Below are 17,915 nucleotides of genomic sequence, written 5' to 3' on the forward strand. Positions count from 1 at the left end.
GGTATTGCCACAATTGTCAAAAGTAGAATTGGTTTTGCAGGGTTTTTTTTGGTGGTAGTACATGGTAATGGCATACAAATATAGAGCTATAGCTTTTTTTTTTTCTATTTTGGGCCAGTTTTCCTTTGATAATGAAATAATTGTGGTATTTAGTAATTTTCTTCTTATTTAAGATACAGTGCAGAATTGTTGGATCTTAAAGATATGGCAGCAAGGGCCCAACCCAGACACCCCCCTCCCCCCAAACTCTTTCTAAAGCCCCCTATAACCCTTCTTTCTTTCTACCTGGCTCCTCACTTAATTTTGGCTGATCTCATACAAAAACCATTTCCCCCCTTTTGGTTCATTGAGATTTGTCTAAATGATAGAGACCCAAGGGGCGCCTCCCTACATAATCTATAAAATGTTTCACATTTTATGGAGGGCGATTTTGTAACAATTCTTAATAGGAAGCATTACATTTTGTATCATTGTTCTGTACCGACAATACCTTGTAACTACTTAGTGCATCTCAAGGTGCTCTGCTGGTAAAGAATCCAGTGTCTCACTGCAATGTAAGGGTGTATGCTGTCTTATGCTTGATCCAGAAAGCAGTGAAGCATGATACACATTGCACACCACTAGCTCAACAGGTGGAGAAGAATGTGAATGACCTCAGCCTTGAATTCCTTCTAAGCCACTGATGTAATTTGTTTGCCCTCCGACTAGTGGTGTGCAGTGTCTCTCATCCTCTCATTGTTCTGTACCATGCTGCCTCATTGTGTGTTTAAAGCGGTCAATAAAAATGTATCAAAACGAAGAGACAGTGGAGAAGTTTAGGCTTTAGATACACTTAAAAACAAGAAGCAGAGATCTGTAGAATAAGCCATGCAAAAATAAAAACTAAGTTGTCTTTCAACCATAAAATAAAAACGTTTTTTCCATAATAAATAACATATGCAACATAAACAAAAGGAGTCCATTCGGGTTCCCCGTTTGAGAAACAAATGCCATTTCAACAGGTTTCAGTAGAGTCTGGTGCGAAACGATCTTACTATGTTTTTATCGGAATGTCCTGTACAACTCATTTTGCTGGTCCCTTCCATCTTCCTAAACCTGAGAAATAGATTTTCCAGAGGATTCTCTGAGTCTTACAACCCCCAGTAGGCAAGGTGGAAGAAAACAGAATATTGACAACAAAGAAGAGGATATATAGATTTCAGATTTAGACACCAAGCTTACCCTCCCCCACTTCCCTCACCCATATTCACTGAGTGGGAGCTTTTATCAAGGTCGCTGGCTGGTTTTCTACAGACATAACAAGTCTACTTTTAATCAGTAAAGTAAAATAAGTAGGAACCATTTATTCAGTTCTTATACACTGTGCTCTGCTGTATACAGGTATAACCGTAAATTGAACACAAAGTCAATTTTCAGGCATAACAAGCGCATAAGATCCAACCTGGCCTTCTTGTTTAAGCTGAAGTATCAGATCTTGTCTGCTTCTTTTCCTACTTACAACCAGAAATCTCTCAGTGCCTTGTCCATGGGACTTACTTTTGAGACCATATTTTTGAGCTATTTGATGAATGTATTTTCGTTCCTCATTGGTCAGCTCCCTGGAGAACGTTAGATCATCCTGATTACAAGAGGCGGCATAATTTCTTATCATCTGTTCAATGTCTCTCTTGGTGATCTTTTGGTTAGTTGTCATTAAACCAAGCCCCTCCCGACTAAACTGCTCTTTTACAGAAATAGGTTCAGCTATTCCTTCTCCTCCTTTTCCCAACCCTCCACCAGTCCATCCCATCTTTCGTAGGAGCTGGTTTCCAATATTGTCCTCCTTGATTTGCTGTTTGTATGCATCCTCGTTTGACAACCCTCTGATCCGATTTCGAGAAATTACATCTTCAGCCGGACCCCTTTTCAGATTGTTAACCACCACAGGCTGGGTCCTCTTTAAAGCCTCCACAGCTGCATGTGCAGCATCATGCTTTACGGTTTTCTTAATACCAACAGCTTCTGCTACAAACTGTTGTCCTATGAAAACCTTACACTTCCAATCCAGTCCTGATGTCCTCTCAAAGACATATTCTATGGCAACCTTATTAAACTGAGCAGTGTCATTTAATGTACATACAGGATTTGAGGCATTTTCATAAACCACAATGTCTTTCAGCTCTTTTGAAAGACCATTGCCTGTGCTTTCTGCATTATTGGCCCTTTGCATGTTAGGTTGCATCGACTTTAGCATTTTTACTGCCAACTCAGCTGCTGAATGCTTGCTGCTCTTTTTATTACCAAATCCTTCAGCTATAAAATGATCTTGAACATACACACAGCAACGCCACATATTGTTGGACATCATGTCATACTTGTAGTCAACTGTCATTTTGTTGAAAGTAGCTGAATTGTTCAAAATGCCAATTGCATCACAAGCATTTTCAGTAAGGATGAACTCTGACCATGGTCTGGATGAAGTTCCTTTAGTTGCCTCGGAAAAATGTTGGCTTGACTGACCACTGTCATTGAAGAAAGCATCATCTTGCTTTAGCGCTGGGGGGAAGTCATTCATACGAATGTCAGTTGAGCAGGCCACCGTATCATCGCGATAACCACGTCCACACTTCCGTTGAACAGTGGCAACATCCACTAAAGGCTTCTGTAAAAGCTGTATGGCTAATTCAGCAGCTCGATCTCTGGCCCCAATTTTGCTCCAGGAATATCCAGTAGCCAAGTACACATCTTGGTACCTGACCTCACAAGCATAGCCATCAGGTGGGATTCTCTTATGTTTTGGGATGCTGCCAGGTGGAAGGTCTTTAATAGGTGCATAAATATATTCTGGATTGGTTTTACATGCCTGAATGCTCTGTGTTAATACATGGGTGAAGTTAATGTGTCTGCTATCTGAAGTCATTTTGGGATTTACTAAATTTTGTTTCACAATTGCAGAAAGTTGCTTAATAATGCCCGGTTTATCTACAGAATTTCCTGCACGAGCCATGGAATTGTTTGCACCACTTTGCTTTTCAATTCCAGTCCTGCCTGTCTTTTTCGGTGGCTTTACAAAACCAATTCCTTTTCTCCCTTGCTGGCTTACACCTGTCCAACTATCAAGAACATTAGACCGAAAATCTTTGCCCAAAGATGAATAGTGAGATTCAAATTTTGCAGAGTAGTCTTGTTCCATTTTAGTCATAAAATTGACAGAGTCATTTCTATTCTGATCATCTATGTCATTTGGGTCATATATATAGGGACGACAACTCAACTCTGTTTCAGTGTGCTCTTCTGCATCTGAATGGTCACTGATCGTGGTACACACAGCGGACGCTTGCGACTTGGCATTTGAGGGATAAATGCTGTCCCACTCTGTCTGTCTGTCTAGGTTTGTATTGGTTTCTCGTGTTTTTTGGAAAGCTTTGTCTTCCTCCACTGTGCTGACTACAAAATGCACAGGTTCAAAACGGGGGCGTGGTCCAAACTTTTTCTTTGAAGGTTGCCCATCTGAAAAGAAAGTTAAAAAAGTATTTAAAAATTCAAATATGTTGAAGTGAATCGTTTATATACAAGTAACACTGCATATCATAACAAGTCTAACAGAAGAATTACAACATGCAGCGTCACAATCATGAAGTATTCAAAATAGTTTCCTAGCTACAGACCGTAATTTGGTCCCTCACTGTCAAATCATGCTTTTAATATAGATCATGTAACTTTTAAAAGACTATCCCTTATCCATTATAAACCTTTCACTACTTCAAATAAGACACCGCACAAAGCTAAAAACGTAAAACTTTATTATAATTGTTCCAGCTTGTGGTGAAAGGATTTAAAGTTTCTAAACTGAGAGTGGGCAGCTCTTTATTTCCGATGATGTGCCATGTCTCTTCTGCAAACCCTTACCTGTCTACTAGCAGTCTTCGATTGAATGCACACTGTCCTGTGCATACGCAGCTCAGCTTACATTCCTGGCAAACTCTGGCTATGCTAAAATGATGAACTCATGTGAGCATATCTGGGATGATATCAATCCCAGACCACGCAATCAAGAGGCCAATAAACTGGCACTAAGAAGTAGCTGGGGAGAATATGACAACAGCCAGTGGGGGATTAAACATTGCATCGCAGGAATGAGGGGGTGATTATTTATGTTTAGTTCTGCTTTACTCAAAGGTGCCAAGACAATGCATAAAGTCAGGCAGGTAAAAAAAAAGGTAGGAAACAGACCTCAGGTACCCTCTGACCCTCTTGCTGCTCCAGCTACTGATCTTTCCCATATTTCTATGCTGATAGTCTTTTTTTAAGGTCCCGTTCATTGCATGGGAAAGCATCTAAACTGTTTGAGAACTGGTTGATAAAGACCACAACTAGTTCAACAAACACAACATATAACTTAGAAACCGGGACAATAAATAAATGACCATAAACTGCATTTTCAGACCTTTCCATTTCGATTACCACACCTGAAACAGTCATAGCAGAGTTTTTAAAAAGCAGGCCCTTGTACCCATATACTCCTTATGGACCAAAGCAGTTTTTACGTTTCCAATATGGGCTTTTTGTGTTTGGAAATACCCTTGTCATTACTTAAAGGGTTAGCTCACTTTTTCACAAAAAAAAAAAAAAAAGGTAAACAAGCACACCATAACCTACCCACCCCTCTGCTCCTCAATGCATGTAACTTATGTGATCCCCATCTTCTGTTGCTCACTCTAGCTGGCATAATGATCCAGCACTCATTGGTTAGTGCAGTCACGTGATCAGTACTGACCAATGAACGCCTGCAAATGCAAGCAATATGCTGCATTACATCCTCTATTGGTGTGTAGCAAAGATTAAAAGTGCCAGTAATAGCTGTAAGCGGTGTCAAAAGAGAACTCAGTTTTCACTCCAAAACAATGTAGGTTTTACTTTGTTATCTTAAGGGGTTGCATCGATTAGCCTTATTTCCACGTCAGAGGCATGGCTTTCTGGCCAGCCTTCTATGGACAATAGATGGATATACTTGGGTCCCACTGGTTTCTGCCAGTTCTGTGCTGAAGGCACTGCTGGACATCTTCCAATGTCAAAGGAAGGTAAGCATGATGTGCCTTATCTACTGCACTAACTTTCCTTGACTGACCGCTGCGTCTACAGTCTTAAAGCTTGCATATTACTTTGAGCTTCAAAAAGGGCTTGAACTGCACATCTTGAAACCCCAGTCTTCTCTAAAATCTTTGACTGGGATAGACTTTGCTGATGCAGTATAACTACCTTGCGTCTTGTTACAGTGCTCAGTCTTGCCATGGTGGGTGTATGACCTGTGACATGAGGCTATCTTCCACAACCTCACCTTAGTAGCAGACCTTGGCCATTCCTCACCCAGTTTTAAGCCTCCTACACAGAGGTTTCTGTTTCAGGTAATAACTGTTTCAACCTACATATGAAATTGATGATCATTGGCACCTGCTTGGTTAATCATACAGCTGACTCGAATCCTACAAAATCTCTGACTTTGTGCAAGTGTAAGGATTGATGCTGGTTTGAAGCCAAAGGATATTCACACCAAATATTGATTTGATTCAGATTTTTCTTCTGATCACGCTTTGCATTTTGTAAATTGAAAAAAAAAAATAAACAATTAAAATGCATATTTTTTATACATTCTTACCTTACAACAAACTTTGCACAGTACTGTGTGTCTATGATAGATATATAGATTGATAGATACACACACTTGGACAGCTGGCAATGGTCTTTTATAATGGTGGTGGAGCTGGATGTTAGAGATGCATCCTAACAACGTTCTTAAATTTTCTTGGAAGATTTTTTTTTTGTTATATCTTTAATGTTCTAAATCCTGAAGTCATTAAAAGAGAAGTATGGGTTACGTCTTTTTTGCAGATTTATTCTGACGTAGGTGGATGCAGCATCGGTCCCCCCCGGCGCCTCTGCACTGAGAACCGAGCCTTCAAACATCACCGATCACTCGGTTCTCACAGCACCGTGAGCAGAGAGCTGCAGACTGTCAGTCACAGCTCTCTGCTCTGCCCTCTCCTCGGTCACTGGAGCGCTGAGATGCGAAGGAAGTAGGGGTGACTGGCTCAGGCTCTCAGTGGCTCGCTAAGAGGCTGAGCCGGGTGTCAGTCCAGGGATCCGACGGATCCCTATGCAGGGCCTGGACCGACTTCTGTTATGTCAGCAGAGAGCGGACTTCAGCCCGCTTTCTGCTGAAAACAGGTCACACGTGTGCAAAACGGACTGCACTCTTGTGATCCACAGAAGTACAGCCAAACGAGCTTTGGTTGCACTTCATCTTTAATGTATATACAGAACAATCTGCTTTACAACCCATACCCAAATTACTGGATCTTCTTCATAACTCCTGGCCTTTGCAATGTCCAAGTCTCACAGTATAACAAGAGTACTTGGGGTCCAAAGTAACCAAAATATTCGCAAGAAAATGCTATGAAGTATAGCCATTTTAAAAGCGAGGTATTTACAAGTCCTCACTCCCAATATTATTGCAAAGACACAATTACTAATCATTACTAATCAATCATACACAAAGTAATAATTCCTCAGTACTCCTGAGCACATCATTGCATCCCAAACAATTGGCGTATAGCATAGAGAAGGCCCTAAAATATAGAGAAAATGATTAACCTTACACACAGCTCTTTCAGACTTGATAGCCCTTCTCATTGCAATATATAGAAAGTGTGGCTTCTAGATAAAGGCTTAGTGAACAATGAGACAGTGTAACTAATCAAGTGAACCGTCACATTTATGATAACCTTGCAGGAAGATGGCTTTTTCCATAAAAGAGGTACAATGGATATAAAAAGTCGACACTCTGTTAAAATGTCAGGTTTCTGTGACGTAAAAAAATGAGACAAAGATATATCATCTCAGAACTTTTTCCACCTTTAAACTCAGTTGAAAAACAAACTGAAATCTTTTATAAGGGGGGGGGGAGTAAAAATAAAATAACGTGGTTGCATAAGTGTGCATACCCTCTTAGCTGTGTTCAGAATTAGGCAATCACATTCAAACTCATGTTAAGACCCCTTTCACACTGGGGTGGTGCGGGCGTTAGCGGTAAAGCTCCGCTAGTTTTAGCGATGCTTTACCGTTGTTATAGCGGTGCTTTTCGCCCTCTAGTAGGCCAGCTTTTAACCCCAGCTAGCGGCCGAAGAAAGTTAGTGGTTTGCAGGTGCTTCGGCAACGCTGCCCATTCATTTCAGTGGGCAGTGCATTTCGGGAGTGGTGTATTTACCGCTCCCGCACCGCCCCAAAGATGCTGCTTGCAGGACTTTTTTTCCCTGTCCTCCAAGTGCACTGCCCCAGTGTAAAAACACTCTGGCTTTCACACTGGGGTGGCTTGAGTGGCACTTTACAGGCACTATTTTTAGCGCTAAAGCGCCTGAAAAGTGCCCCAGTGTGAAAGGGGTCTAAATAGGAGTCAGTACACACCCGCCATCATTTAAAGTGCCTCTGATTAACCCCAAACAAAAGTTTAGCTGTTCTAGTAGGTCTTTCCTGACATTTTCATAGTCACATCCTACAGCAAAAGCCATGGTCCACAGAGAGCTTCCAAAGCATCAGAGGGATTTAATTGTTAAAGTCAGGAGAAGGGTACAAAAGAATTTCCAAGGCATTGGATATACCATGGAACACAGTGAAGACAGTCATCATCAAGTGAAGAAAATATGGCACAACAGTGACATTACCAAGAACTGGACATCCCTCCAAAATTAATGAAAAGAAGAGAAGAAAACTGGTCTGGGAGGCTGCTAAGAGGCCAACAGCAACATTAAAGGTGCTGCAGGAATATCTGGCAAGTACTGGCTGTGTGGTACATGTGACAACAATCTCCCATATTCCTCATATGTCTGGGCTATGGGGTAGAGTGGCAAGACGGAAGCCTTTTCTTACGAAGGAAAACATCCAAGCCCGGCTAAATTTTGAAAAAAAACACATCTGAAGTCTCCCAAAAGCATGTGGGAAAATGTGTTATGGTCTGATGAAACCAAAGTTGAACATTTTGACCATAATTCAGAAAGATATGTTTGGCACAAAAACAACACTGCACATCACCAAAAGAACACCATACCCACAGTGAAGCATGGTGGTGGCAGCATCATGCTTTGGGGCTGTTTTTATTTGGCTAGAACAGGGATCTTAGTCAAGGTAGAGGGAATTAAAAAGAGTTTCAAATACCAGTCAATATTGGCACACAACCTTCAGGCTTCTGCTAGAAAGCTGAACATGAAGAGGAACTTCATCTTTCAGCAGGACAATGACCCAAAGCATACATCCAAATAAACAAAGGAATGGCTTCACCAGAAGGTTAAAGTTTTGGAATGGCCCAGCCAGAGCCCAGACCTGAATCCCATTGAAAATCTGTGGGGTGGTCTGAAGAGGGCTGTGCACAAGAGATGCCAGATTTGGAGTGTTTTTGCAAAGAAGAGTGGGCAAATATAGCCAAGTCAAGATGTGCCATGCTGATACTCATACTGAGTGCTGTAAAAAAGGTGCTTCAAGAAAGTATTAGTTTGAGGGTGTGCACACTTATGCAACCACATTATTTTATTTTTACCTACATCACCTAAAAGATTTCAGTTTGTTGTTCAACTGAGTTGTAAAGTTATATAGGTCACATTAAAAAGGTGGAAAAAGTTCTGCAATGATTTATCTTTTTTTACATCACAGAAACCTGACATTTTAACAAGGGTGTGTAGACTTTATATAGCCCCTGTACATAGCTCTTGGGCCATGTCACCTGCTGATCTAAAGTGGGTACAGCATTGGTGAGCTGTAAGAATCAGGGTATTTCCTTTCAGTCAGTTAAATATACATTTGGAAGCATTTTGTTATCTTTACTTATGAAGTGCAAAAAAAACCCCTAATGATTAATGTTAGAGATTCAGGAATCTGGTAATCTTTCCCAATTCTTATCTTGGAATACAGATCAATCAGTGCTTATGTTGTGCACAATAGAAGGGACAAAACAATTCAGTCACTTAGCTAAAGAAAACAAGGCAGGGCTGACACCCCTCAGTTCACAAAAATGCTGTGTGCTGTTCAGTTCACAACAGGATTTAAGAGTCGGGTGCATTTCTAGTACATCAATTTGTATTTTTCTGTAATCGCTGAGTCTTTACAGTAAAAAAACATGGAGAAATGTGTAGAGATGTACTGCATCTGTATTTTTATGTTGCCTTGACAAACATTTTAACTTGTGCATGGATACATTATTTACAAGCAATTATTGTTGTATCATCTGCTTCATAGCTGAATTTTTTGATCTCTGTCCTTTGTTTTCTGGAAATATATATCTGTTGATGGCAGGGTTTCTCAACCAGGGGTCTGTATTTTTTTTATATTTTAATAATTTTTTTTTTAATATATGTATTTCACAAAAATAAGTACATCCCTCACATTTTTGTAAATATTTTATTATATCTTTTCATGTGACAACACTGAAGAAATGACACTTGTACACAATGTAAAGTAGTGAGTGTACAGATTGTATAACAGTGTAAATTTGCTGTCACCTCAAAATAACTCAACACACAGCCATTAATGTCTTAATCGCTGGCAACAAAAGTGAGTACACCCCTAAGTGAAAATGTCCAAATTGGGCCCAATTACACATTTTCCCTTCCCGGTTTCATGTGACTGATTAGTGTTACAAGGTCTCAGGTGTGAATGGGGAGCAGGTGTGTTAAATTTGGTGTTATCGTTCTCACTCTCTCATATTGGTCACTGGAAGTTCAAACATGGCACCTCATGGGAAAGAACAAAAAAATTTTTTTTTTTGCTCTATATAAAGTTGGACTTGGCTATAAGAAGATTGACAATTCCCTGAAACTGAGCTGCAGCACGTTGGCCAAGACCATACAGCGGTTTACCAGGACAGGTTCCACTCAGAACAGGCCCCGCCATGGTCAACCAAAGAAGTTAAGTACACGTGATCAGCGTCATATCCAGAGGTTGTCTTTGGGAAATAGACGTATGAGTGCTGCCAGCATTGCTGCAAAGGTTGAAGGGGTGGGGGGAGCCGGTCAGTGCTCAGACCATATGCCGCACACTGCATCAAATTGGTCTGCATGGCTGTCGTCCCAGAAGGAAGCCTCTTCTAAAGATGATGCACAAGAAAGCCTGCAAACAGTTTGCTGAAGACAAGCAGAATAAGGACATGGATTACTGATGAGACCAAGATAAACTTATTTGGTTCAGATGGTGTCAAGCGTGGGGTGTGGCGGCAAGCACGTGAGGAGTACAAAGACAAGTGTGTCTTGCCTACAGTTAAGCATGGTGGTGTGACTGTCATGGTCTGGGGCTGCATGAGTGCCTATGGCACCGGGGAGCTACAGTTCATTGAGGGAACCATGAATGCCAATACTGAAGCAGAGCATGATCCCCTCCCTTCAGAGACTGGGCCGCAGGGCAGTATTCCAACATGATAACGACCCCAAACACACCTTCAAGACAACCACTGCCTTGCTAAAGAAGCTGAGGGTAAAGGTGATGGACTGGCCAAGCATGTCTCCAGACCTAAACCCTATTGGGCATCTGTGGGTCATCCTGAAAAGGATGGTGGAGGAGCGCAAGGTCTCTAACATCCACCAGCTCCGTGATGTCGTCATGGAGGAGTGGAAGAGGACTCCAGTGACAACCTGTGAAGCTCTGGTAAACTCCATGCCCAAGAGGGTTAAGACAGGCTGGAAAATAATGGTGGCCACACAAAATATTGACACTTTGGGCCCATATGGACATTTTCACTTAGGGGTGTACTCACTTTTGTTACCAGCGGTTTAGACATTAATGGCTGTGTGTTGAGTTATTTTGAGAAGACAACAAATTGACACTGTTATACAAGCTGTACACTCACTACATTACATTGTAACAAAGTGTCATTTCTTCAGTGTTGTCACATGCATAAAATATTTACAAAAATGTGAGGGGTGTACTCACTTTTGTGAAATACTGTATTTGTTTTTAGCTTCTACTTTAATTTTTTCTTTTTTTTCCCCCCTTTATTTGTTTTGTCTTTTTCATTTAATTTTGTCATTCTCCATTTTCTTTTCTTTCAGTCTTTGTAGCCATGTATGTTTGCTTCTTCCCTCCTTCCTCTCATCACCCTGATCACCTGTTATACTCTCACACTGTGTTTTGCCATGCCACTGTGCCATTCCCACACTGCTTCCTGATACAATTTACCCAGTGCCTGCACTGGCATCATGCGTTCCCATGACACTGGCGGCCAGCCCACTGTGTAAATATGAGCATAATAGGCATTCACACATCAGAACACGCCACTGGAGAATGGTGTGCACACCTCCACTGGCTCATTGTAACCAGTATACAATAGCTCCGGGACTATGCTTACCTGCTGGGTTCTGATGTAGACAGTACAGGTTCATGTTTACCCATCCACCTTTTAGCAGTAAAGAATGCGTACCTTTGAACACTGTTTGTCCTTGCTATATCTCTGTATTCCAGGCTATACGGATGGCTATTATAGTTGGAATGTCTGGCTGTTACATCAAATTTTTAAAAACAGTGTGATTGGCATTGTATAACTTTACTCTGCTATAGCAGGTCAGTTGTATACCTTGATCTATTAACCTATTTATATCTGCATGTTCTATTGAAGTGGCAATTTTCGCTTTTCCTTATCCTTTCCTCTCCACCTTTTCTTACCCTAACCTATATCTGGTGGGATTATGACATCAGCTCGATTGGTTGATGGTTCTTTTATTAATTATCTTTCCGCACTGCACTTTGTCACATGCCTGATGAAGGGGTCCCCGGAAACATTGCTTCTGTAACTATGATGTGATCTGTGAATAAAGCTTTGGACCCGTTCTGGAGATCCTTGGTGTACTGGTGACATACTTTCCCCATGGAACCTTGTGGTTCCTTCAGAAGTTGCTAGGGGTTGCTTGAGCATTGAAGTGTTTCTAACTCTCAGTAACCACTGCCCTGTCATATCAGCCAAATCACAAAAGGATGAACCTGTGGAATCCCGATCATCATTTAACTACTTGCTGCCCGCGTTATAGCCGAAAGACGGCTGCAGCGCAGGTCTTAATTGCCGGGAGAGCGTCCATGGACGTCCTCCCGAGCAAGCACAGTCTGTGATCACCGAGTCTATTAGACTCGGCTGATCACAGATCCGAGTAAGGGGTCGATCCCGGCCCCTTACCATGTGATCAACTGTCAGCCAATGACGGCTGATCATGTGATGTAAACAGAAGCTCGGTAATCAGTATTTTTTTTTCCCCCTTACGCGGTCAGCATGAGGGGAATAAAAAGCCGATCACTGGCTTCTGTCAGAGGGACATCGGTCCCTCACTCAGAAAGCCGCAGCTGTGCCCACCAGTGTCACCTGCCAGTGCCCACTGTGCCACCTACCAGTACCCGCAGTGCCACAGATCAGCGCCGCCTATCAGTGCCCGTCAGCGTTTTCAAAATTTTACAAACAATTAAACTTTTTTTTTTTTTTTTTAAATTTCGGTCCATTTTTGTTTTATTTAGCAAAAAAAAAAAAAAAAAAACCCAGCAGCAATTAAATACCACCAAAAAAGCTCTATCTGTGTGAAAAAAATGATAAAAATTTCATTTGGGTAAACTGTAGCATCACAGCGCAATTGTCATTCAAAGAGTGACAGCGCTGAAAGCTGAAAATTGGTCTGAGCAGGAAGTGCCCAGTAAGGAAGTGGTTAAAAACAGTGGTGATCAAGCCAACCTACCTGCATCTGTTGAACTGGATCTTTTTGCAGCTTTGGCACCAGGAACAAGCTCATAAGAGGGCACCTCTCCAATGTCAATTCCCTCAGCCATCTGGTGAACTTTCTCTGTTAGCTGCTCTCCATAACTAGAGACAAAACAAATCATATGTGAGGATTATACACAGCTATGCTTGTTACACACATTTTAGGCAGATCTGAGTATGTGCGTGTATGTAAGATTTCTTCAAAACATTCATTTTTTTTTTTATTCCTGTGATGCAATTTTTGTTCAGGTATCTCCTAGTTTTGTCAGTACAATGCTTTCTAACCTGCACATTCAGTTGTGCTAAGAAATGTATTGTGGAAGATGTGACATAGGCACCGCTCCCAGGGGTGGGGGGACAACCTGTGACATGGACATAGCCACCAGATGGGAGAGGGGGGTGTACATGGGGCACAGCAGCAGCATGGGAGGTGAAAACATATGATGCAGGGACAGTCACCTTGGGGGGGGGGGGGGGGGTGATGTGTGTGATATGTGTAACGCAAGCACAGTTGTTATAAAGTGGGTGGTTTAATACGTGTGACACTGACACAATCACCAAGAGGGGGAGGAAGACGTGCAACGCAATAACCGGGGGGGGGGGGGGGCGCATGTGCATGTGTGCACATCATAGGGGGTAGGCAGGGGTATATGTGGTGCAGGCACAGTCAGCATGGAGGGAGGGTACATGCGACGTGAGCAGATCATCATGTGACGTGGACGCAATTGTCAAGTGGGAAGGGTATGTGTGCACAGTTGTTATGGGGGGATACATGTGACGTGGGCACAGTCATGATTGGGGGGGGGGGGTACATACGCCGGGGGAACAGTTGACATGGGGGGATACATGTGACATGGGCACAGTCATGATTGGGGGGGGGGGTACATACGCCGGGGGAACAGTTGACATGGGGGGGTATGTGTGACATTGGCACAGTTATTGTAGGGGAGAGTACATGTGATGTGGGAACGATCATCACGGGGGAGGGTGCACGATCCTCACGGGGGGGGGGTAGTACATGTGACGCGTGCGCGATCCTCACGGGGGGTACATGTGACGCGGTGCGCGATCCTCACGGGGGGGGGGTACATGTGACGCGTGCGCGATCCTCACGGGGGGGGGTACATGTGACGCGTGCGAGATCCTCACGGGGGGGGGGGGGGTACATGTGAGGCGTGCGCGATCCTCACGGGGGGGGGGGGGGTACATGTGACACGTGCGCGATCCTCACGGGGGGGGGGGGGGGTAACATGTGACGCGTGCGCGATCCTCACGGGGGGGTACATGTGACGCGTGCGCGATCCTCACGGGGGGGTACATGTGACGCGTGCGCGATCCTCACGGGGGGGTACATGTGACGCGTGCGCGATCCTCACGGGGGGGTACATGTGACGCGTGCGCGATCCTCACGGGGGGGTACATGTGACGCGTGCGCGATCCTCACGGGGGGGTACATGTGACGCGTGCGCGATCCTCACGGGGGGGTACATGTGACGCGTGCGCGATCCTCACGGGGGGGTACATGTGACGCGTGCGCGATCCTCACGGGGGGGGTACATGTGACGCGTGCGCGATCCTCACGGAGGGGTACATGTGACGCGTGCGCGATCCTCACGGAGGGGTACATGTGACGCGTGCGCGATCCTCACGGGGGGTACATGTGACGTGTGCGCGATCCTCACGGGGGGGTACATGTGACGCGTGCGCGATCCTCACGGGGGGGTACATGTGACGCGTGCGCGATCCTCACGGGGGGTACATGTGACGCGTGCGCGATCCTCACGGGGGGGGGGTACATGTGACGCGTGCGCGATCCTCACGGGGGGTACATATGACGCGTGCGCGATCCTCGCGGGGGGTACATGTGACGCGTGCGCGATCCTCACGGGGGGGTACATGTGACGCGTGCGCGATCCTCACGGGGGGGTACATGTGACGCGTGCGCGATCCTCACGGGGGGGTACATGTGACGCGTGCGCGATCCTCACGGGGGGGTACATGTGACGCGTGCGCGATCCTCACGGGGGGGTACATGTGACGCGTGCGCGATCCTCACGGGGGGGTACATGTGACGCGTGCGCGATCCTCACGGGGGGGTACATGTGACGCGTGCGCGATCCTCACGGGGGGGGTACATGTGACGCGTGCGCGATCCTCACGGAGGGGTACATGTGACGCGTGCGCGATCCTCACGGAGGGGTACATGTGACGCGTGCGCGATCCTCACGGGGGGTACATGTGACGTGTGCGCGATCCTCACGGGGGGGTACATGTGACGCGTGCGCGATCCTCACGGGGGGGTACATGTGACGCGTGCGCGATCCTCACGGGGGGTACATGTGACGCGTGCGCGATCCTCACGGGGGGGGGGTACATGTGACGCGTGCGCGATCCTCACGGGGGGTACATATGACGCGTGCGCGATCCTCGCGGGGGGTACATGTGACGCGTGCGCGATCCTCACGGGGGGGTACATGTGACGCGTGCGCGATCCTCACGGGGGGGTACATGTGACGCGTGCGCGAGCCTCACGGGGGGGTACATGTGACGCGTGCGCGAGCCTCACGGGGGGGTACATGTGACGTGTGCGCGAGCCTCACGGGGGGGTACATGTGACGCGTGCGCGAGCCTCACGGGGGGGTACATGTGACGCGTGCGCGAGCCTCACGGGGGGGTACATGTGACGCGTGCGCGAGCCTCACGGGGGGGGTACATGTGACGCGTGCGCGATCCTCACCGGGGGGGGTACATGTGACGTGTGCGCGATCCTCACGGGGGGGTACATGTGACGCGTGCGTGATCCTCACGGGGGGGGGTACATGTGATGCGTGCGCGATCCTCGCGGGGGGGTACATGTGACGCGTGCGCGATCCTCGCGGGGGGGTACATGTGACGCGTGCGCGATCCTCGCGGGGGGGGTACATGTGACGCGTGCGCGATCCTCACGGGGGGGGGGGTACATGTGACGTGTGCGCGATCCTCACGGGGGGGTACATGTGACGCGTGCGTGATCCTCACGGGGGGGGGGGTACATGTGACGCGTGCGCGATCCTCGGGGGGGTACATGTGACGCGTGCGCGATCCTGGGGGGGGGTTACATGTGACGCGTGCGCGATCCTCGGGGGGGTTACATGTGACGCGTGCGCGATCCTCGCGGGGGGGGGGGGTACATGTGACGCTGTGCGCGATCCTCGCGGGGGGGTACATGTGACGCATGCGCGATCCTCACGGGGGGGTACATGTGACGCGTGCGCGATCCTCACGGGGGGGTACATGTGACGCGTGCGCGATCCTCACGGGGGGGTACATGTGACGCGTGCGCGATCCTCACGGGGGGGTACATGTGACGCGTGCGCGATCCTCACGGGGGGGTACATGTGACGCGTGCGCGATCCTCACGGGGGGGTACATGTGACGCGTGCGCGATCCTCACGGGGGGTACATTGACGCGTGCGCGATCCTCACGGGGGGTACATGTGACGCGTGCGCGATCCTCACGGGGGGTACATGTGACGCGTGCGCGATCCTCACGGGGGGTACATGTGACGCGTGCGCGATCCTCACGGGGGGTACATGTGACGCGTGCGCGATCCTCACGGGGGGTACATGTGACGCGTGCGCGATCCTCACGGGGGGGGGGGTACATGTGACGCGTGCGCGATCCTCACGGGGGGGGTACATGTGACGCGTGCGCGATCCTCACGGGGGGGTACATGTGACGCGTGCGCGATCCTCACGGGGGGGGTACATGTGACGCGTGCGCGATCCTCACGGGGGGGGGGTACATGTGACGCGTGCGCGATCCTCACGGGGGGGGGGTACATGTGACGCGTGCGCGATCCTCGCGGGGGGGGGGTACATGTGACGCGTGCGCGATCCTCGCGGGGGGGGGGTACATGTGACGCGTGTGCGATCCTCGCGGGGGGGGGGGGTACATGTGACGCGTGCGCGATCCTCGCGGGGGGGGGGGTACATGTGACGCGTGCGCGATCCTCGCGGGGGGGGGGTACATGTGACGCGTGCGCGATCCTCGCGGGGGGGGGGGTACATGTGACGCGTGCGCGATCCTCGCGGGGGGGTACATGTGACGCGTGCGCGATCCTCGCGGGGGGGGTACATGTGACGCGTGCGCGATCCTCGCGGGGGGGGTACATGTGACGCGTGCGCGATCCTCGCGGGGGGGGGTACATGTGACGCGGTGCGCGATCCTCGCGGGGGGGGTACATGTGACGCGTGCGCGATCCTCACGGGGGGGGTACATGTGACGCGTGCGCGATCCTCACGGGGGGGGTACATGTGACGCGTGCGCGATCCTCACGGGGGGGGTACATGTGACGCGTGCGCGATCCTCACGGGGGGGTACATGTGACGCGTGCGCGATCCTCACGGGGGGGTACATGTGACGCGTGCGCGATCCTCACGGGGGGGTACATGTGACGCGTGCGCGATCCTCACGGGGGGGTACATGTGACGCGTGCGCGATCCTCACGGGGGGGTACATGTGACGCGTGCGCGATCCTCACGGGGGGGGGTACATGTGACGCGTGCGCGATCCTCACGGGGGGGGTACATGTGACGCGTGCGCGATCCTCACGGGGGGGTACATGTGACGCGTGCGCGATCCTCACGGGGGGCACATGTGACGTGGACACTGTTGTCATTGGGTGGGGACTCTCTGCTCTCACCGGTTTCCTATGAAGACGATGTTGCTCCACACCACAGACAGGGCGATGAGTTGGTCGGCCTTCCTCCCGGGGTATAGGTGGATGTGTCTGGCCAGGAACTCTCGGCGGGCCCCCCACTGCTTGTCATTCTCATGGTATTGGCGGAACTCCTCCAGACACACCGGCCTTTCCCCCCCGGGGCCGTACTCGCTCTGTCCGGCCATTTTCCTCACAGGTGACCGGCCCACCATACGGCGGGAGCCCCGACACTCTCCAGCTGGTAGCGCACCTCTCCTCACACACCAGACCGGTGTCCCCTCTATGGGAAATACCGGCGCACCATTACCGGACGTCTTATACGGCGCTACAGTTGGACCATAAAGGAGAGGAGGTGAAGGGCCACAAGAGAACGGAACCATAGAGTCTTACCGCCGGTACATGGGAAGCCGCGCAGCGCCCCCTGGTGGAGGGCTGAGGAGTGGGCGGAATGTCACAGCTCA

The 17,915-nt window shown here is 48.1% G+C and overlaps 1 protein-coding gene across 1 annotated transcript; it reads right to left on the bottom strand.

Moving 5' to 3' along the window:
• Window positions 1-1,328: 1,328 nt before the first annotated feature.
• NKRF (NFKB repressing factor) lies at window positions 1,329-17,861 on the bottom strand. The gene is made up of 3 exons (XM_073599326.1): window positions 17,437-17,861; window positions 12,729-12,853; window positions 1,329-3,489 (listed from the first exon to the last, which is right to left on the bottom strand). The coding sequence occupies exons 1-3, from the start codon at window positions 17,832-17,834 to the stop codon at window positions 1,406-1,408; spliced, it is 2,607 nt and encodes an 868-aa protein (XP_073455427.1). The 5' UTR covers window positions 17,835-17,861; the 3' UTR covers window positions 1,329-1,405.
• Between the last annotated feature and the right edge of the window lie 54 nt (window positions 17,862-17,915).

The sequence above is a fragment of the Aquarana catesbeiana genome, linkage group LG09 (assembly GCF_042186555.1).
Source record: "Aquarana catesbeiana isolate 2022-GZ linkage group LG09, ASM4218655v1, whole genome shotgun sequence".
NCBI classification, from domain to species: Eukaryota; Metazoa; Chordata; class Amphibia; order Anura; family Ranidae; genus Aquarana; species Aquarana catesbeiana.

Coding starts and splice junctions, on each gene's coding strand:
- NKRF (XM_073599326.1), bottom strand. CDS start 17,834: ATGGTTCCGTTCTCTTGTGGCCCTTCACCTCCTCTCCTTTATGGTCCA. Junction 12,854..17,436: donor ATCGTCTTCATAGGAAACCG/GTGAGAGCAGAG, acceptor TTTTGTCTCTAG/TTATGGAGAGCAGCTAACAG. Junction 3,490..12,728: donor ATCCAGTTCAACAGATGCAG/GTAGGTTGGCTT, acceptor CTTTCTTTTCAG/ATGGGCAACCTTCAAAGAAA.